The sequence below is a fragment of the Danio rerio genome, chromosome 10 (assembly GCF_049306965.1).
Source record: "Danio rerio strain Tuebingen ecotype United States chromosome 10, GRCz12tu, whole genome shotgun sequence".
Classification (NCBI taxonomy): Eukaryota; Metazoa; Chordata; class Actinopteri; order Cypriniformes; family Danionidae; genus Danio; species Danio rerio.
This window is the reverse complement of record NC_133185.1, coordinates 34,069,669-34,092,500: the sequence shown is the minus strand read 5'-3', so window position 1 is coordinate 34,092,500 and position 22,832 is coordinate 34,069,669. Positions and strand designations below refer to the sequence as shown.

At 35.9% G+C, this 22,832-nt stretch overlaps 1 protein-coding gene across 53 annotated transcripts in view; it reads right to left on the bottom strand.

Annotated features, from left to right (window-relative positions):
- picalma (phosphatidylinositol binding clathrin assembly protein a) overlaps positions 1–19,614 on the bottom strand; it is an 88,597-nt gene extending 68,983 nt beyond the window's left edge. For 32 of the 53 annotated variants that reach the window (XM_073913634.1, XM_073913642.1, XM_073913636.1 and 29 more), the window contains exons 1-2: positions 19,426–19,614; positions 19,062–19,312 (exon numbers count right to left, since the gene is read on the bottom strand). In XM_073913634.1, the coding sequence (XP_073769735.1) occupies positions 19,062–19,191 (130 nt within the window). In that variant the 5' untranslated portion in view covers positions 19,192–19,312; positions 19,426–19,614. Of the gene's footprint in view, positions 1–19,061; positions 19,313–19,425 lie in introns of those variants that run through there. The other 21 variants (XM_073913637.1, XM_073913640.1, XM_073913659.1 and 18 more) reach the window with 3 other exon arrangements.
- Between the last annotated feature and the right edge of the window lie 3,218 nt (positions 19,615–22,832).

Below are 22,832 nucleotides of genomic sequence, written 5' to 3'. Positions count from 1 at the left end.
AGTGTTTTGTCAGCTTTTCATCCAAAGAGAAAACATTAAATGGTCGCCTAGCAACCTACGAAACACCAACCCATTCCCCCCCAAGTCCGCGGTAAATTGTAAAGCGTTGATCTGTCCACGGTGATAAAAAGGTTGAGAGCCACTAGTGTAGAACACTAAAAGCCATCAATGCAGAATAATGTGTCTGGAAAAGAGAAAAGTACAAAGTTGATTCAGCAACAGGACGCTGCAAACTTCCTACCGTTCATAGCAGGAAACCGTTTCATCATGAATCCTTTCAAACACTCATAAAAGTCATAAAACTGGCTGATGATGGAGTTATTTAGACTTACTCACCCCTATGTTTTTTTTTTCAATGGCAATAGAGACAATGACCAAGAAATGGAGAGAAAGCAGGTACAGAATCAACCAGTGGAGGATATAAGTGAGGGAGACAGTGGAGTATTTCTCCATCACAGCTCTGTTCTGCTTGAGGAAGAGCCATTTGTGAGGGCAGAGGACAGGAAACCATTAAGTGAATGATTGCTCCCTTGATTCAAAGGCTTTAACTCGCAGACAGATAGAAGAACAAGTGTCCTGCTCTGCATCACATAAATGTGGTCCACAAAGGGCCGTCTACACCTGCAAACTAACCTGGATGGGCTGTGAAAGGCCAGTATGCCGGTCAAAGACAAAAACAACAATCAAGACTAGGAGTGTGTGATAATACAGTAATTGTTGTTTTGACTATGTGCAGGCAGACATTACAGAGTAAGTTAGTCCAAAAAGCCTTCACATGAAGACTATTCGAATGGAGTAATAATGTATCAATTCAGGCAAATAATGCAAAAACAAATGTCTGCATTGATTATTCATAAGAAAGTGTACAGTTATGCAATACCAAAAAAGAAAAATGATTCAAATGACCCAAAGATTAAATGATCCATTCATAATGAAATCATATGATTCATCTGTAAATGAATCAGCTATTTAGAAGCAATGGTTTGAATGAATGATTTAACGAACCACTCATTAAGTCATAGTGGACTTGCCAATTTTTTTCTTGTCTTTTTGACAGCCAAACTCATTTTGTGCATCAAAATATTTGGTATATCACCTGATTTAGACTTCATGATAGCAGTTTAGAGATTGTAATCGAGGTCTCAGCTTCACCGAACTATGTACACTGTAACTGTTTACTAGGGTTGGGTTGAGAATCGATAGATAGGCGATAGACATCATGATGCTATGCCGGTTTCACAATCCCCTGCCCCGCCCCCATCGCTGCAGCAATCTGCTCTCAAAAAATACACACCTGGGCCCCGTTTACACTAATATGTCTTAGTTTTAAAATGGCACTTTAAAACGAAAACAATCCACATCCACACTGGCGTTTCATCTAGCATTTCTGAAAAGCCCTACTTCCACTTTATACCGCTGAAAACGCACATCATGTGATCACACACACAAACACACACACTCTGTCATGCGCTGCAGCATACACGCACGCCTGAGCTCCAGCAGTCAGTGGGTGCTTTGAGCACAACACCCTAGAGAGCAGTGAATGTCAGACAGTTTATTGAGGATGTACGTACAGCTGGATTGCGTCTCACTATAGTTGTTAATCGTGATATTGAATTAATCTTGTCTCTATCTAACGACTCTTCAGTCTTTTGAATCTAGTAATGTGTCAAAGCATCAGTACACTGCTCCAATCTTTCATTTTCATGCTTGTACTTAGTTATTTTAGCAAAACCCTCAAATATTGTTGGTTGTGCACAATGCTTATATAGTACATTTTGAGGTCCAAGAACAGATTGGGGTTGCGATCTGGCATGTTACCAGAGGAGGGAGAGGTAACTGAGCGTTTGAAAGTGAAGGCCGGGGGAATGGGGATGGGAGTTAAAACAGTAGGCTACAAATTATTAATTCATTAAGAATTAATTAATTATTCATAAATAATTGATTTACAACCACCTATGATGACGATGCCATCGTCCATTGCGATGTTGCACATTAGACATCGTACGATGTTAAATTGGTTGACATCGCCCAACCCTAATCTGTACTATGTGTAATGTCATTCATTTAATCAAATCGTTTTCTGAATTTCCTGGTCTATATTTTAATTGCGGCAAATCCCATTTCTAAACATATTTTAACCAGACAACAATGCTTCTGATGAAGACCATGTGGCTAATAGGGTTGTAATGGTATGAATTTTTCACGGTATGATAATCGTCTAAAACAATACCACGGTTTGACGGTTTCACGGTATACGGTATGTTACAAATGTTACAAAATAATAGAACAGTGAAGCAAATTTGACTTTTTCCAAATAATATATTTTTAGTTACTATAAACAACACCACTTACAATGAACAAATAAAAATAAGAAAATAATGAATAATGTGTCAAAGTCCAAATAAAGTCCAAATAAACATGGTGCAAATCCTCAGTAAAAAATAGATATAAATATTTACTATACTATAAATAGTTACATAACGAAACTAGATTCAATATGGAACATCCTTAGGTTTTATGTGCCAGCATGGATATGGTTGTCTATGAATATGGATATGGATATGGTTGTCTGCAATGCAGACAAACAGCTGCATCTTCATTTGCGTCTTTTGAAAACAGCAAGAGCAGCAGTTCGCCTTTGCTGTGTCACTGTTTTGTCATGTTTCTGTGCTGCTGTGCATGCAAAAGTACTTAGTATGAGAATTATTTCATGCAAAACTTTTTTTTTTTGCGTTTTATATAGCCGCGCATAAATCTATGCCTTTCTCTCATTCCGTGTTGTTCAAAAAGCTTGGTCCACAAACAAAAGCGAAACCTATGCTTATTGGTTGTGATATAGCGAGTTTGAACCAATCTGGGCATGGAGGAGGGACAATGCATCAATGTATCATGTCTGATTTGTCCGGAGACACAGTGACGAGCGTTTCTTTGTCAAATCAGCGTTGTCAAATGTTGATGACGTAACCGCACTGATTCCGGAGCCTCTGAAAGTCCGAGAATGTTATGTGATACAGCACTGGAAAGCTGAGATTCTCTTCTTTATGCCAATCTTTGAATTGTATGAATCGGATCAGCGGATCAAAAGTTATTAAACATTTAAGAGCAATACTTATTTTTAGCCGCGGACGGCTGTCTCGGTCTTTAAGGGTTAAAACCGTTGATATGCAATTGTTCATGGTATGATAATCGTGCACGTTCAAATCGTGGTAAACCGTCATACCGGTATATTGTTACAACCCTAGTGGCTAACATGCGTCCAGCAACAGCAGAAGTAAAGAATGGCAAAAAATGGCACATGTGCAGAGTACATTCACAGAGCTCACAAGAAGAGCATATCTATGTTGGAATGCAGGCTTGACTTCACAGCACTGTAGAATCCAGAGCAAGTTGAGGAAGTGGAGAAAGAGAAAGAAAGAGAGAAGCAGAGAGAATGAAGCCGACAGCTGCACAGGAATTAGGGAAACAGACCATATAAACTTGCATATGGCAAAAAAATAAATAAATAAATAAAAATATTGGGAACTGCTCCTAATAATAAAAATAAATCATATATATATATATATATATATATATATATATATATATATATATATATATATATATATATATATATATATATATATATATATATATATATATATATATATATATACACAAAAAAATAAATAAATAAATAAACCTAAATTTAAAAATTAAAAAAAAAAAGAATTCAGTGGAAAAAAGGATTCATTCAAGCATCTTGTCACAAAAGAAAAGAACATCTGCTAAAGGTAAGAGTTATAATTATACCCTCTAATGATTAAAACATGTCTGGGCTCATTTTAAATCACTCTAACCAGAGGCATTTTATCAATAGTTCTCTCAATGGTACTCATTAACAAAAAAGGTGAGTTAGTACTACAGAGAGTCAAGCCAATATCCTCAAGGTAGCTCTTCCCTTCCTCAAACAACATCTTGAAGAAAAATGTTTAATGGCTGAAAGGACTAAAATCTGCAGAAGCATATTTTAGCTAATCCTACATACAGTGAAGTGTATATTGAAAAGATGAATGATTGTAGTAGGGGAAACAAAATGCAAGACAAGCAGTTTGCTACAACCTTTTAAACCAAGCAAGACAATAACAGAAAACCTGAATCACTTAGACTGCTTTCGCACTAGACGTTTCCATATTTAGAGATAGTGACGTTCAGAATGAAGCAGCGTGTTTGTTGTGAGAACAAATGCGATTAGACTCGAGGAGTTTTGACTCATGAATTTCCCCTGATCAAGACCAAGGAAGAGTCAGCGCTCTGCTATCACCACGCATCTACCATTTTATCAGCTCCCGACATTCTTCTGATTTACAGAACAACTTCCTGTTGGCTGTTTAGATTCCAAATAGTTGGCGACCTACAGGAATGCAGGAAGTATCTTGAACTGGTCCACTGGGTTCATCCAGTGGAGAGACACTTTGCAGTCTTCTTAGTTGTGAGTTTGAGAGCAAGAATACTGATGGACTCCGTTTCAACTGGGTCCAAAACTTCTATGGCTGCATTGATGATATTGATTTCTCAATTTGACAAATCAGTATTGATTTTTAAATCCCAAGAATTGCTATTCTAAGCTGATGTGCGAACAAAACTTGACTAAACACTATTTGTCCAATAATCACATTAAGCTTTGTGCTACGTTGCCTTGCATGGCTTGCGTCCACATTGCCACAGAGGAGAGCATCAAAATTCCTTTTGGCTGGTGTGCAAACAAGGTTGTAGATTCACACCACCGCAAGGAAGTAATTATTGTACTAGGGCTGCACAATATAATCGCTTTACCATCGATATAGCAATGTTATCACTTGCAATAGTCACATCGCGAGCATTCGCAATGTTGAGTCTGGTTGTTAATTTATCATTTGCATTAATTTTTGATGCCTGTGATTGTATAATACCCTGAAAAACATTCAGGCATAATAAATTGTACCATTGTAACTCTAAAGCCGCCTTTACACGGCATACGACAAATGACAGACCGAAAGTCATTTATTTCCAATGGAGAGTAGTCCGGGAGCTGCGTGAAAATGCGAAAAATTCGGATCCGATTTGAGCTGCGGTGAGGTTGAAATATTTGAACTTCTGCGACTAGACTGTATGCGACCGGCCAAACGCATGTGATGTATTTCAGTGTTGTCTAAGCAGATCCGTGGCCACGAGATGAGAAATGCTAGTTTTTTCGTTACTTTTTTTATCAGAAAAAAAAAGCCTATATTAAAAAACACATTACTTTGCTTTTGCACTCATTTATTTTGGAGACTGCGAGAACAGCTTCTCTCCCATGGTGAATAACAAAACTGAAAATTCTGTGAGACTGCCCCAAGGGGGGCATATTTCGACAGTCCTGCCCAAATGTCATGTGGAGTGGAAAAGCAGCTCAACATCAATTAATTTTATTGAATTATTTATCAATTAATCAGTTACTGTATTTACTGGCAGACTTGGAAAACCACAAAACACTTTTTTTAATTGAATTTTTTTTCTTGATTGTATTTATAGATTGTTATGCATGAAAATACTCAACACATGCAACTACAGAAATGAACCGCAAATAGCACATCGAAAATGTGTCGGGGACCCCAAAAAGTTTATAGATTCCCACTACAAAATCATCCTTGATCTAACATTATAAATTCCTCCCAAATAGATATATTTAAGTTATCTTGTGAAATTGTATCTCAAAATAAAAAAAAAAAATTCGAAATGCTAGATTTTTCCAATATTGTGCAGACCTATTGGAGCCAAAAGTTTCCAAAGTCGTGAAAATCAGTGGATTCATCAACTCGTATGTCAGCTCATAGACAGACCAGCCGATCTTTGCAGCATTAAAATGCTCCACTGTCTGTGTATCTGTGTTTAAACTGAGAATAGCAGTAAAATTCAGTGAACTGATGACCTTCACTGCTAATCGCAGTGTATTTCTGTTGAGCATGTGAACACAATGATAAATCAGCGCTGTTTCAGAACACGCTTAAATGTTAGCAGGAAATAAACATATTTCAAATTTCAGTACCAAAATGTACCGAAATTACAGTATTGTGACAGCACTGAATCTTCTCAAGCACTGAACTTCTACAATCTCTACAATGAGTTGCAGCACAATAGCTTATTACCATAAAGCTGACCTGATTTGAACCCTCCTCGATGCCCGCATCACCCAAAACATGCACCACCAGTTTCAGCTAATCTTGCCACCTGCTCGCACTGAAAATGAGGACATCACACTCCAGCACACACTATTACATTTGATATACAAATTTATTGAGATTGACAAATGATCAGCTTACAAAATTTGCCATCTTTTACAACAAAATTCAAACAATAAATATAATGCTGGTGACGCAATTGAAGCAGCAAGTGTTCTGCAAACTGCTTCATCTATGCACTTAAAGCATTAAACAAAATGAACAAATGGATGAAAGATTTTCTACAACCAACCAAAGTTCTTCATGTTGTGTTTTCTCTCAGTCATTGTTTCAAGAGTAGAACAACATCCTTTAAACAAGTAAACATACCTCAACCAGTCATTCAATTACATAATTTTTTAAAGTGTTAAGTAGCTCAGTTAGCTCAAGTAGTTTACTTGAGCTCTTATAAAATGTGTTGAGCAGTCAACAGGAATTCATGTCACACACAAATGAACATCTGCTTCCAGGAGAGGTATTTCCGACACCTGCATTAAATTGTAATGACTATGATAATTGTGACTATGATGAAAAAACCAAACACAACTTAGATTTTTTTCCCCTTGTGGATATTCATTTTCACATGATAATCTTTAATGAAATCTTTAGTTTATTTGGTGATTTATACTGTTTCCCCATCATTAGCCAATGGAAACCACATTTCTTCACAATCTATAGGCCTGCCATCTTGTATTAACCCAGTAATTTAGAGATGCAAACACATGTATGTAGATTTCATTTTGATTTTTTTTTTTTAAGACATCTCTGCAAGCTAGGCCTGTCACAAAAGGAATTTTTGTTGTGCAACATTTTGTTACAGAAATTGTTGCAATAAGCTATAATATTTTAATTTTGAGCTCATTTTAAGCTACTGATTATAGGGTTACGTAATAAATCGAAAATTCAGTTTCGATTTCAATTTTGGCTTCTAATAATTAATGAAAAAACCTTAATTGAGATAAAACTTATAAAAATTATTATAATATAAAAAAATATTAATATAAAAAATTACTGCATCATATTTCCTTTCTAGCTGTACACATTTGTTGCTGTGCAAAGCTTAGTTTCATGTGAAAATGACTAAAAGCATGTAATTTAACAATTGAAGCCCGGGATGCGCATCATTCATTGATGTTCATTCTAATTATTTATGATTTTTTAAAAGCTCGAAAGAGATTGCATGCTGTTGAATGTAGAGACGAGCAGAGCACACACAAAGTCATCCTAATGTGAATGATTTAATGGTCAAATACATGCAAATGTGTCAAAATGCTGTGATTAGTGTTTATTCATATTAACTTATTTATGTAATAAACAAACAAGTTGAGAATCAAAAGACATGTGGAAGTGAAACCATAAATCAGAACGTTCCTGCTCTGTCAGTGCGCAACATACTTGCTGCTGACTGTTTTTAATCATTAATCAAACAACAAAAGGACAAAAATCACTCACTGTTCTTGTAGCTAATTAAGGTTTTTTTCTTACAGTGAAGATGTTTAAAGCACAGTTTGTTTCATATTGTTATTCTATTTTAATTATTTTCCTTTCCTTATTTACAGGGAGGAAAATAACATACAGTTGAAGTCAGAATTATTAGCCCCGCTGAATTATTAGCAACCCTTTTACCCTCAATTTCTGTTAAACGGAAAGATTTTTCTTCAACCCATTTTCAAACACAAACGTTTTAATAACTCATTTCTAATAACGGATTCATTTTATCTTTGCTAAGATGAGAGCACATAATAAGCACAATATTTTACTACATATTTTTCAAGATACAAGCATTCAACTTAAAGTGCATTTCAAAGGCTTAATTAGGGTAATTAGGCAAGTCATTGTATAGCAGTAGTTTGCAGACAATCAAAAAAATATATTGCTTAAGGGGGCTAATAACGTTGACCTTAAAATTGGTTTCAAAATATTTAAACCTGCTTTTATTCTAGCAAAAATAAAACATACAACTTTCTCCAGAAGAAAAAATATTATTAGAAAAACTGAAAATGTCCTTGCTCCGTTAAACATAATTTTGGAAATATTTATTTTTTAATAAATATTTCCAAATTACTTTTAACAGAGCAAGGAATTTTCCAAAGGAGGGCGAATAATTTAGAATTCAAATGTATATCGTTTTGAATAATCGTGATTACAGTTATGACCAAAATAATCGTTCTTATGATTTTACACATAATCAAGCAGCCCTAACTGATTATAAAATGATATATAACAGCATAGCAATGCAAATAGCAGTAAGAACTTGAAAGTATTTCACATTTTCAGGTTATTTAAATTTTATAATTGTCTATAAAGGTAAATGTTCTATTATATATATATATATATATATATATATATATATATATATATATATATATATATATATACACACACACACACACACACTATAATATGTCTATTATATTAGGTAAACGCCCAAACATAAATTGACACTAGTGAGATAGAACGTAAATGTCATTGTAAAATGGCTTTAACGTAATTAGTGAATTTGTAAATATACATTGCAACGGTAAAAATTATTGGGGTCATCTCAGAGTATTGCACGATAAATCTTTATATGGATTATTGTGACAATGTACCAGACACAATGTACCAGATGTACCAACACAAAGACAAAATACATCTGATGCACAAAACAAAGTCCAAGTCCACTTTTTTGATGGTAACTTGTTATTGGCAGATGTTCATCACGACATAGGGAAAAGTCTCCAAATTTCATCACAAATACATTAATCCATTAACACTCATTTACTGTGCAAACAACTGTGTATTTTAAATGAAGTCACTTAAAGAGGCTCTTGCTAATTACTACACTACTTGGTTAGCCAAAGCATATCCTCCTAGTAGCACTTTGTGATGTTTGGTAAAATATATCCACCTCAGAATAGTTTATTTGCTATATTTTGCTCTCACCATTACTCAAAAGCAGTAAGGAGGGCGTCACAACCTTTTTTCTGTCAGCAGTATTTGGGTTGGTGTGACTAGTTACATAATATCTGATCACTTAAAACCAGTGAGGTAAACAAGCACTTTGCTAATGGCATACTGGGTCAATAATTTAGGAAATGGAAAACGAAGAAAGTCAAATACACACGGCTTTAGACCCAGACAGATGGGCAGTTCAAACAGCTTCTCTAAAGCCATACTTGGTCTCCATTCACACATAGAAAAGCAATAAGACAGCACTCTTTCTGACTGTCACTTGATGCCTCCAGTCTCAGGTCACATGCTAGATTTCAACACAGGTACTAACACTCACATTCGTGTGAAAATCTGCCAGTGAGTGATTGGATATCACACAGCAGCACCAAAGGGGTCACTTTGTTGAAGCAGATGATATTTTATGGGTGTTGTAACCACACTGATGGGATGACAGCACTATGGTCAATGCTACATTAGCTTTTCCGCTCTATAACCTGGTGGATGCTCTGGGCATTTTCAAACTGTTGCTTTTTTTATGTGTGTTAAAGCAAAGTCAGAACTGTGCTCAGAATTTACAAATACGGATGTTAAACAGCAGAAACACCAATCAAGATGAGAGCACTTTAATCTACGATTACAACAAACGACTGATCCGATTTCCAGCGGCTGTCTGATGGTTCATCAGGCAGGATGCGTTTCACATCCTGAAGATCTTCAGCAGCAACTAGACGAGCAAAACGTCTCATTAGTTTTGTTTTGACTGATATACTAAAGAGGAAATCTAGAACGCAATGTAATAAACACTACATAGTTGGGAACATTCTTCTACATGTTGCCTGGAAGAACTCAGCAGTTATAGGAAATAAGGCTATCTAATAAAAAATGCATAACGAGTTAATTCAATTCAAGCACTATGTTTGCTGGGAGTGGCTGTGTATCTCAAAACTGTACAGATAAGTGAGTGTGTGTGGCAGGTTGTAGGAAGTGTTTATTATACTGCAAAAATGACTCCTATAAATGAGCACCAAGAATAAGACTTGATCCTTCAGAACATGCTTCCACAGAACTGGTTCAAAGATGGCAAGCCAACACGACTTAAAAGGTTAGTTCACCGAAAAAAAAAAAAACGTTGTTTTAAACAACTTTGTTAATCTCCAGAATACAAATTAAGATTCTTGAGATTAAATCTGAGAGCTCCATCATCCTCCATTGACAAAAATGGACCCGGCTCATTCAAAGTCTACAAGAATACCAAAAAAAGTATCCTCCAAACAGACCATATGCCTTCAGTGGTTTAATTGAAATTTTGTTCTCTAAAGGTACATCCAGAGAAATGATATACTCTACACTGACACTAGCCATGTTTCCATCTACCTTTTATATGCGCATTTAGGATATGGTTGGTGGAACACCAAAATGCACAACAATTTAAAAATGAGTAACATATACGCGCATAACTAAGAAGGACAATAAGCACAAAAACTACGATGGAAACACTTTTACCAAATGAATACCAGTATGCGCATCTAAAAAAGGTCATGTGATTGTCATGTGATGATAAAAATATGTGAATGAACAAACTAGCAGGCTGAGCACATTGTAAAACATGTTGTTTTGGTCATTCCGAAACTCCTTAAATATTTCACTTTTCAGTGTTATTACACTTTTCAGTGTTAATTACCTCCAGAATAATCAAGAGAGTCTGTGCTGTACATCTCATGCCGTCAAACGCCACCATGCCTTCATTGGTGTCAGCATTGTCTTCTGAGGCACAAATCATTTATTAAACAAAGAAAAGATTCATGCAACTTCTCCTACCGCAGCTAATTCCATTTATACTTCTGATATTTGGTGCCAGTTAATCAGTAAGTGACTATTTTATTCTCTTAGACTTGTTGGATGAAAACGCTGCTTTATTTGCACATCTTTCATGTGATGTTCCGGCTCATTCATTCATTCATTCATTTTCTTTCTGACTTAGTCACTTTATCAATCTGGGGTCACCACAACGGATTGAACCACCAACTTATTCAACATCTATTTTACGCAGCAGATGCCCTTCCAGCCACAACCCATCACTGGGAAACATTCATACACACATACACTATAGACAATTTAGCTTACCCAATTCACCTAGCACATGTCTTTGTACTTGTGGGGGAAACCAGAGCACCCGGAGGAAACCCACGCGAACACGGGGAGAACATGCAAACTCCACACGAAAATGCCAACTGACCCAGCCGAGGCTTGAACCAGCGACCTTCTTGCCATGAGGTGACAGCACTACCTACTGCACCACCGCGTCGCCCTGATATTCCTGTTTTGTGCATAAATTTAATTTGCATCTTTGGATGGAAACATAGCTGGGGAAGTAACTGTTAAATGAAGTCAATAATTTTGTGAGCACAATATTATTAGCTTTATAATATTTGTACTTTTCTAGACTTGGTCTATGGATGAGGCAGCTCTCAGATTACATATAAAATACCCTAATTTGTGTTTTAAAGATGAGTGAAGGTCTCAGAGGGTTGGAACTACATGAGGTTGAGCAATTAATAACAATTTTCAATTTAGGATGAGCTAACTCTTTAAACAATCATGTAAACACAACAACAGTCCAGAAAGGGCTCCTGTTGATGTTTCAATAACGCACTATGCAGGGCGAATACACCAGTTCAACAAACCCTCAACAAAACAAATAGCCTAGGGTTGTTTACACCTGATACCTATATTCATTTAAAGACCAAGTAAAATTTACATCCTACTAAAAGGTTTTATTAAAATCATATATGCATTTAAATATAGCAGGTGCAAAAAATAAAAAAGTAGAAATTTAAATTCTAGTTTATTCACATGTTTTAATGGAATAGTTACCTTAGTACACTAGTATTGTTTATCGTTTATGAATGCATCACATTCCAGAAGCAAAATTAAACTTAACTTATTGTAATCCAAAATTATTTACTCAATTCAATTAATCAATTTACCTTTATTTGTATAGCGCTTTTACAATGTAGATGTGTCAAAGCAGCTTCACATAAAAGATCATAGTAAATTGGAACAGTGTAGTTCAGTTTTTAGTGTTTAAGTTCAGTTCAGTTTAGCTCAGATCAATGGAAGTTATTATGAAAACCTAAGCTAGGTCTTACGTAGACAGGAACAATGGTGTAAAGCACAGGTGTCAAACTCAGTTCCAAAAGGGCCGCAGCTCTGCACAGTTTAGTTCCAACCCTAATTAAACACACCGGATCAAACTAATTGAGTCCATCAGGCTTGTTTGAAACCTACAGGTAAGTGTGTTGGAGCAGGGTTGGAACTAAACTGTGCAGGGCTTCGGCCCTCCAGGAATTGAGTTTGACACCCCTGGTGTAAAGTAACATATTCCAAATATTCAAATGACTGTAATTTAGTAGTTTATCTCATAAATTCTTAGTTTTAAAAATGTGTACTTTTACTTTCCCTTGATTACATCTTTAGTGCTGTGTTGGTACTTTTACTCCACTACTTTCTTTCAACCTGCAGTCACTACTTTTTTTTTTTTTTTCTGTCTTTGGGGTTTAGAAAAAATCAGTCCTGTGATTCCCGTCCAATCAAACTGCACATAGAAGGTAAATCACAGTATACTACCTCAAGACATGGGCGATTTACAATTGCAACAGACTATTCGAAAACATTAAAAGTGTCCTAGAAGATGTCCAAAATCTTTACACGCATTAACCCAGAGACTGTTTAGATGCATGTCACTGATGAGAAGATGAAGGATGTTTCCAGTATGATGACCAAAATGGCCTTAAAAACCCAGCAGGCACAAGACCTCAACATGACCTCAGATTGACATTGTACCCCAATATTGTTGGAACGTTGCATTTTGTTTGGAAATAAAAATCAGGTTGGCGTTGGAACCTCACGTCAGGCCTACGTCAAGGTCCAACCTAAAAGAATCAACCAAATATCAATGATGTTACAGCTTGGCGTTGTGTGGACATTACTACTATGACATCCATCAGATGTTGGATTTTGGTTGCAATACCTGTCAAGATAAATGTCAGTATTTGACGTCAATTTGACGTTGGTTTAAGATGTTGGCTTGAAGGTGAATTTTGGTCCCTTTCTAACACAATCTAAAATCAACTAAATTTCAACGTCATTTGACGTTGCTATAGGACATCAAAATAACCTTTTCCTTAGAAGATGGCTAGACTTAAATTTTGGTTACCTGACATCACAACCTAAATCTAACCTAATGTTAACGTCTTATGATGTTGTGTGCCTGCTGGGCAATAACAATGCATTAGAGAATGTGACGTTTACACACATCCACAAATTACATGTAAATACATCAGCTTTTTACAACATAATACTCACTACTCATGAGTACTTTTGATAGGTCTACTTTTTACTTATACTTTGAGTAATATTTACAACAGATCCTTTGACTCAACTTGCACTACATTTTAGGCAAGTAAATAGTACTTTTACTGGAGTATGATTTTTCAGTACTCTTTCCACCACTGCCAGTGCACAAATTCAGAAGAAGTTGTCAAAAAAATTTTTCCAATATTTTTTTCATAATGATTAAAAATGTGGATGTGCAGTTCACATTGTACAACAAATATCCAAGAGTATTTAGTCACCTTCACCACACTAATTTATACTCTTAAATCCCCTCTAAAAAAAAAGAACTAATAAGAAAAATTAAAGCAAACAGATATCACAGCTGTTGCATCAAAGAGGGTGTTTGTAATTTTAAACTGTTCGACTCTGATTAGCAACTCTAGGCGAGAATATATTACTTACTAATAATATATTACTATGATTTCCGCTACATTCATTCTTCCATGGCGGGGCACCACGCCAAAATTCATCCCACCACGGCTACATTACAGCTTCTCATTCAAAATTTTTTTTAATTTAGTAATAATCACACCAAAACGTATTAAAGGGTAAGTGAATTATAACAGCGCAAACTTTTCTGTAACTGTAGTAGTGCTGTGCGTCATTTGTTTAACCCTTTAAGGTTGCGTGCTGACTGACTGACTGACTGACAGGTGTGCAATGCGTGAGGCCAGCAAACACGATGTATAGCCATTTCATTTTTCTTTAGGACGCATTAATATTGCTCTGTAGGTTTATTTGGGAGACATTCATAAATATTCCTAGCAAATATAATAAATGCTAGAGACATAGTCGTTACATAAACTCACTAAATCACACTTCAGCAGCATTTATTTGAGAGCGCACAAGATCTGTGCAGTCTTGAAGCGGCTTATATTTGAGGGGGCGTGCAAAAGGTTTTGTGCACAAGCAGAGGAAATCGGCGCGCAAGCAAAGAGATCCACATGCTGTAGGCTATTACATAATTGCGATCTCGACATCTAATACTGCTCACAACAATTGTCATTGAAATAACGCCACAGGTAGATGTTTAAAAAAAAAAAAAAAAAAAGGCCTGCCGCCACAGCTGGAAAAAAACCCTAGAGGAAACACTGATTGCCTTTAAAATAACCATATGCTAACGAGAATGACATTATCAAACTAAAAAAAGTTTGATTAGTATAGGGAGTGCTGTGCTTAGCATGTCTTTATACGCTACTGAATAAACTCAGCTGACTAATAATAGAGGACATAAGATAAACACAAGCCAACATCCACATATGGACATGAAAGAATGTATAATAAACCTGCTGATCCACACCAACCTTTTGCAATAACTATGACAAGTTGGTCTAACACGGGTTGGCTCAGATGTCATAATGAGCTGCAGGTTCATAAACAGTTCACCCAAAATAATGTTATTTATTTACTCACCCTCAACTTATCCAGCAGAACATTAAAAATAATAGAGGTTTAGTTGAAATTACTGTACTTGTACAATTCAATGGAAATGGTAAGACATGAGACGATAACCGGTTCCAAGGTTTACTGTGGTTTGGAAAAATCAATGTTTTAAAACTGCTAACATGTTCTGTTATTCTGTTCCTATACGGCAGGAGTGTCAAACTCAGTTCCTGGAGGGCCGCAGCCCTGCAGTTTAGTTCCAACCTTGCTCCAACACACTTATGCCATGGTCACACTATAGTTTGACCATGCGAAATTCTGTCATGGCTGTGTGAAAAGGGGCAGGATTAAACAAGATGATTTGACATTTCAAAAGCAAGCGATTGGTCCATGTTTAAAAATTTTGTAAACTGAGGTCATGGTCTGATCTTCAATTGGTCTCATGCAGTCACGTGATGTAATCAGAATTCACCAAGCTTGAACTTAGCAAGGCAGCAAACTGTGAAACTTGTCGCACGAGCTTGTGATTCCAGTCTGATATATTTGTGTGCGTATGAATGGAAGTATGGGGGAAAAAGTCCAGTGTAACCATCCACGGCTTTACCTCTAAAGGTTTCAGATTTCTAACTATTAAAGAGCTAAGCCCTTATATATCTTGTTTTGATGTCCTTTAGGGGGATCAAGCGTTAATTAAGGGGGTCAATCCCGCCCCAAACCTCCCTATAATTCACACCTTGGTTTGAACTAAACTGTGCAGAGCTGTGGCCTTCCAGGAACTGAGTTTGACATCTTTGCTATAAGGTTTGTCAAATTTTATGTTTACTGTTCCAAAATCGTTAAAATGTTTCATAAAATAAAATTTATTGTGTTGTTAAAATGTTTTTTACCCAGACATTTAAAAAGAACATGGCTTAGAGCAGTCGTACCACCAGAATCTTACCGGCCCATGCCTACAAATGGTGGAAAATAGTAATACCCGTGCATCCCAACAATACTTTGAGGTCTATTTAAGCAAAACGAATGGTCTTCATGAAACTTTGCAATTTCGAATTTGTTCTACAATTCATTAAAGTAAATGGTTTTAGCTTAAAAAAAGAAGCGAGAGACTTTATTCATCCAGTCAATAAATTCATAAATACATTTTCTCTTTATGTGTCTGTCCATCATATTAGGGTGAAAGTAATTTGAGGGCTTGTTTTCAGCTGAAATGTTTTTCTAAGCTAAAACATGAAGCAGAATGAAACAATTGGAGGACATTTTTCAGTCAGCTGGTCGTTTTGGGGATAAGGGTAGTTCAAGAGGAATGTTCTCCCTACCCCGGAAACCCGGCCCAAATCAAAGAGGCTTGAGGACGGAGCCAGAGCCGTATCTAATGTTCAAATCAAACAGAAGGAGAGTGAGACATGCTGCTATTTCTGTCCCAAAGGAAACTCCAGGCACAGAACACACTACAAGACCTCGTCACACACTGGCCATGCTACAGGAACCAACCTGAGAGGGAACCAATTTACTGTAAAACAACATTCTGGTTGCGAAGATCAAGAACAACTTAGCATAAGCACATGAGGGAGGAATTCAACTATGCCTGACCTCCACTTGAAGAACTTCTCTCTTCTCCTTAAAAAGTGTCTGTCAGCATGCATGCCATTCTGTATTGTCAAAACCCAGCTAAAAATAGCTTCGCCACAGAAAATTAGCACTGTAGGGTGGGAATGCATGCAAAAAGCTATACATAAACACGCAGAATTGTGCCACCAGCCTTGGTTTGACAAAAACTGATGATGCCTCATCCAAAACCATTTATGCAAAATAACTTCACACACATCCACAAATATCAAACCCAAAACGGAGAATGTACCAACAAATGGTGGGTTATTTACTAATCAAAAGCTTCAAATCACATTAAATAGACCCAAACATCCACACTATTTATGGAGGACTGATAAGGTCAAGATTGGTCTAATGTTCTTCCTGTGAGCTGTTACAACCCTGGGTATCAGTCTGTGAGAGCTGTCAGAGCCAGCACTTGAAAGAGACTGAGAACATCTTACTCACAGAAGACAGCCTGATTTCACCATACTCATGACAAGCAATGAAGACGGCAGCTTCAGAAAGTTAAATGTTAACATGGCAGAACAATTTTATGAGTTCAACTGGTGCTATAGAAGTGAGTCTATTACACTGTTCCCTATAAGCATCTGACATAGAATATCTAAAATTGAATGTTGCATAACTTAAAATCTCCTAAAGGTTATTTAATTGTAAAATCAACCTTAAGGAGCTGAAAAATCATAGGGTTTGCAGCAATAAATCTTTTCATGAGACTACATATGATCAGTTCAGGTCCAAAAACCTCTTAAGTGCCATTTGGAATATTCTTCTACAAAGAGCATTTTTCTCAGCCTCTTATGTTTATGTTCAGTTATTTCATGTTAAAGGGCACCTATGATGGAAGTCATCTTTTGTAAGCTGTTTGGACAGAACTGTGTGTAGGTATAGTGTGTCAACGGTCATATTGGGGTGATATAAACACATTAAGTCTCTTGTTTTTTAATTTCTTGACATTAAAACAACATGACTTTAAAACGTTTTTAAAACAGTGCTTGTTTGTAATGAGTTACAGCAATTTTACAGCTTTACTTTATCACCACAGCCGAATGTCACAACGCCTCAACCCTGGTTTGTGAACATTAAATCAGGTTTATTTTGTACATTAACATAACAGATATCCATACAGCAGTGGATATTAAAGTGTATCCTGTCACATTTGCCATGCAAAGCTAAACGTGCTAAAGCTAAATGGTGTGTGTGTGCGTGCGTGCGTGCGTGAACTTCGTAACAACATTGTGTGTGACTCATCATTGCAACTCCACTACATAAACATCAAATAATAAATATTGGGAAAGTTCTTACTGTAGCATTCCTCACAAACGTTACGCGAGATCTGCTTCCTTCATGCCTGTCACGGTGCTGTTTATCTGACTCAGCCAAGGCGGAGATTGAGGCACACTCTGATAGGCACGTGGGGAACGGTGGGTGGGGAGAACGAGTATTTCAGGCACAGGCAAAAAATACGAATAATAATAACAACAAATCTACATTGTGTTCAAATCAGAACATTTCAATGTTCTGAAAGGTATAATAAATAATATGATGGGTGTTTTGAGCTGAAACATTACAGACACATTTTGGAGACACTAAACTTATCTTAAATTTGGAACAAATTAGTTTGAAATAGGTGCCCTTTAAAAGTGATGAAAATAACCAATTATTTGCCATAAAAGTGAAGTTTCATTTACTTAATCTCACGTCATTTATAAGTCTACAGTATATTTTAGAAATATAAGAAAATTACAAGTAGGTCAAGATGAAAAGAGGTTTTTAGTCATAATAAAAGTGTAATTGATCTTGATTTTTTCCTTTATTTATTTTTAAACATGCATATGTGCTATATATGTGCTGACAATGTATTTGGTTTGGTGTCAAGACAAAAATTATTTAAATTAATTTTGAAAAAAGAACCGATATTTTAGTTGTGAATCACTAAAAGTGTCATTGACATCTGTGCTCTCTGTTTACTTTCAGTACCAGGAAAAGAGCAGTAACGTTATATAGCTACACGTTTATTTCATAGTCTGTGTCTTCTGAAATACAAGCTCTTGAGTTAAACAATGACAGAAAACATCTTGTAAAATATTCCTTAAGCCAAATAGTAACATAACACTGTTTTTGCTTTGCAACATCAAAAAGCATACGGGCAGTCCCTTCACACGAAATGCACGCTTGTTTGCAATAATCAGTTTTCTCAATGAAAGCATTCTGCTCAAGCGTCCTAATTACACAGCAGATGGGCTCGTTTTTAAATGCGGTTAATAATTAGTTAGCATGTTAAATCATTTAAACAGTACTCGTGCTCTCACACAACTCCACAGCCGATCGCCAATCACAGGTTCAACATCAGCAAAGGTCGCCGGAGAGGAAGCTGGTTAAATAACACGAGCTGCACTGAACGTGAATCTTTTGCAGGCCTCGAGCCCCGAACCTCTCGTTCCCAGGGCGACGAGTGACTGACGCAACTTTCAAACGCGGGTCCGAAAGCAATATAGTATTAAAAAATCCCTGGACACTTACAATCCAAATGCTTCTTCTTTGGCCCCATGACTTCGTGCGTGGTCGCCTTGCACACCGTTTTGGACACCGCGGAACCGGTAACAATGTGTTGCGCTGCCGTTATCCGGTCCGTAATGCTCTGTCCAGACATCCTCGCAGGTTTAAACAAACAAAAAAGGGGGAAAACAAAAAAAGAGGGGAAAATCTACCCGGGTTGCTAAATCCAACGGCAATGATATAGTCCCTGGGATGTGCACTGTTTCGCCACCTGACTGGGGGAGAAAGAGAGAAAAGAAATGAGACTAATACGCATCAGCCGCTTCTGAGAGTCCAAATGAAGTTTGTCCTGTATGTGTGCCGTCAGCTGATCGCGACATTTACGTACCAAACGTTTCCTCTTCTATTAACAGCAGCGTCCCCTCTCCCTCTCTCAACCCCTCTTGTCACGCACGCGCTCTCTCTCTCTCTCTCTCTCTCTCTCCCTCCCTCTCTCTCTTTTTCTAACTCCCCCTTTTTCTCCAAAGCGACTCTCCTCTAGGTTCTCGCCTCCCCCTACTGGGTTTAAAAGGCTTGTAGGAAAATGGCGGGTCTGTTTCCTCTTTTCAGAGGATCCTCCCAAGATTTACATGGACGTTGGGCTGTAAGTGCAAAGTGACGCCATGTTGGCTCTGAATGTCAGTACCGGGGCCTCACGTTACGTACAAAGTAAGGGCTGCAATTGGGTTTGTGAGCCAAAATGGCGGCTTTAGATAGACAGTAGCTGTGCCTTATCTAGCAGTTCCGCTATTCAGCAGATGACGGTTCACGTGACGGAATTTGTCCAACCGAGTTCCCGGTTTCACATAGTTTTTAAACAACATAATCGATTTAAACAGTTTAGTTTTTTCAAATGCAAGTAAATTTGCTACATTTTGTTTATTTTTTGTTGTTGTTTGTTCTTTTATTACATTTTAAAATATATTATTCGTGTTATTTTCCTTAATCTGTAAGCAGACAGAAATGTTTGAGAAAATTCCAAATATGACAATATGAAATTTATTTTATAATAAGATTTTCACAATTACAATAATTGTTATTATATTGTTTCGTTTTAAAATCGACAATTATATGTACATTCATTTTTTTATTTTTTTATATATTTAAATTGAGCTGAGACAACACAATTCTTGAGGTTTCATTTGGACAACCTAATTTGGTATGTTCAATCCACATAAATTTGTTAAAAGTGTTAACTTCATCAATTTGTGCTGGGACGACATGAATGAATTGTGTGGAACCCTGCATTTTCTTACAGTACAGTTATAAAAAAATACATAAATGTTATTCGTTTTTTTAATACAGATATTTCCTCCCATTTTCAATTATTTGGTTTTAATTAAAGCTTATATGTTTTTTTTGTGATGACAATAAAGATAAAGGATAAACAAAGCATATTTATTTACATGACCAATTCTGTGTGTTATATTGTTTTTAAATATTTGATGGTATAACATGTCTAATATATGTTGTATGATTGCATGTATGCATTAAATTTTTATATTTTTATTAGTATTTATTTAATTATAATAACATATAAATAAAAATTTACTTTTAATAATCGTAATATGATTAATATTTATTATTAGTATTATTATTATTATGTGTTATTATTATTATTATTATTAAAATACTCATATAGCCTATAAAATACTCATCTAATACTCAAAAACATATTTCATCATTATTTACGAATAAATCATTTTAATTTCCATCGCTTCTTCAGCTAACCTTGCAGAATGTCTAGAAAGGGAGACATCTAGTGATAAAAATATGCCATTACATTAGACACCATCATAATTCTCAACAGTAGGCCTAGGTTGTTTCTCGATATTTTTTATGCAATAGATAAATCCTGCGGCTGCATCATTAAAGCTTAAATAATTGATGCAAATGACAGAAGTCAATTACACGCATACTAAACATATACAGTTATTAGCCAGTGTTGCAAGATAAGATTCAGCACAAAGCTTCCAGTTAGGCATATCACTGCCAGTGCTAACCGTTTCACCAGAAGATGGACAAGCCATGTGTTCCAGAAATTTCTTATATTTACAAATTTAAAACAACACCATCAGCTCACTGACCAATATTGATGGAACTTTCTCTCTCTCTTTCTCCTCTTTCTTCAGGCTCGTAGATGTAAGGGCTGGTTCTTTTTTCTCAAAATGTGGAACTTTTTGCAGTTATTTTCCTCATTTTCTAATTTTTTATGAGATTTAAATACTCCATTTTAGTGACATTTGACGCACTATTTTTAGCTGGATTAGCTTGTCGGGACGGGTGGTCAATAACCACACGTTTATAAGGTCCCAAAGTTTTGGTAAAATAATGAACAAACTAATGGGGTTAGACAAACAATTTTTTATTTTTTTTTTACCAACAAAACACAAGCCTCTCCTACAAATGAGCACTGAAATTATGATCGCCGGACCTATAGTTTCTGTGCAGTGTGGCAAAGTGCCAGGAGTAAAAATGTTACTGTTTACCCAAATCAGTGGCGCAGGTTGTAACAGACAGAGGGTTAGTTGTAAAACATGTTAAAAGGCATATTTCACACAATTAATTTAAATCCAGCTTACTTTAAATATAGCTATATTTCCTCAGTACTTATTTTTTTATTCTACATATATATTTCACAGCATGTTTATTTATTTATTTATTTATCCATTGGGTAAACACATTTGGAATTATTTGCATTGTTATACATTAATATACAATGCATTTATTTGCAGTATTAGCAATAAAATATTTTTATCTATTAAAAAATATTTTCTGTTAAAAAACATTTTAATATAAAAAGTTTCCAACATTACACTTTCCAAGATGGTGTCCAAATGTTTATGGCTTATTTAAACATCCCAAACTGTTGTGTGATCATAACAATATAAGATTGTACTTACACACTTTCACAGATTTATTTTTAAATAAAAAAATGTTTGACTAAAATAAAAAAAATAACTTTATGCTTTAAAAAAATGGTTTCTCCTGTGTTTCTCATCCAAATTTCACCCAAACTTTTATAATAATTGGTAGGAAGACGAAAATGTCGGAAATTTGCCATAGTTAACCCTGAGTATACCTTAAAACTCTGTTACATTTTATTCTGTATTATTTTGTGCTCCACACTCCCCTATCATTTAGAAAAAAAATAGGAATCTGTAAACGTTTTAAATTTAAAACCGTACCCTATTGTCATTTATTATAGGCAAATAATGGCCAGCACATTTAACTTCAACTGATGTGACAGTCAACAGATGATTCTGCTTGGTCTTAAAGCCTTTTCAATGTTTTTTTTTTTTTTTTTTTTACAATTTATGATGGTGTAGCAGTCAAAATAGTACAAATGATCTCATGTATGGTACAAATTCAGGACCTTTGTCATTGAGGGGTGGGTCTTTCGAACCACCCGACCCTACTGGCCTGCTCTTCCAATCTAATAGATTAAAACAACACCCAAAGGCAGATTTTTAAGGCTTCTTTTTTTCTTCTTCTCCTAAACTGAATCATTAATCTCCACTTCAGCAACATTTACACAGCCGGGGTTCAGTTTTATTCATATTTGCATTCGGAAGATTTCTGCCTATAGATTTGCTCATACATAATTGCCTGACGGTTCAACAAAAATGTAAAAATCATTCAAATTCCCCCCAAAAATACAACCCCTGGCAAAAAGTATGGCATCACCAATCATGGAAGACGTTCATTAAAATGTTTGTTTGTGTAGAAAAATAAAACAAGGACATAAAACCATTT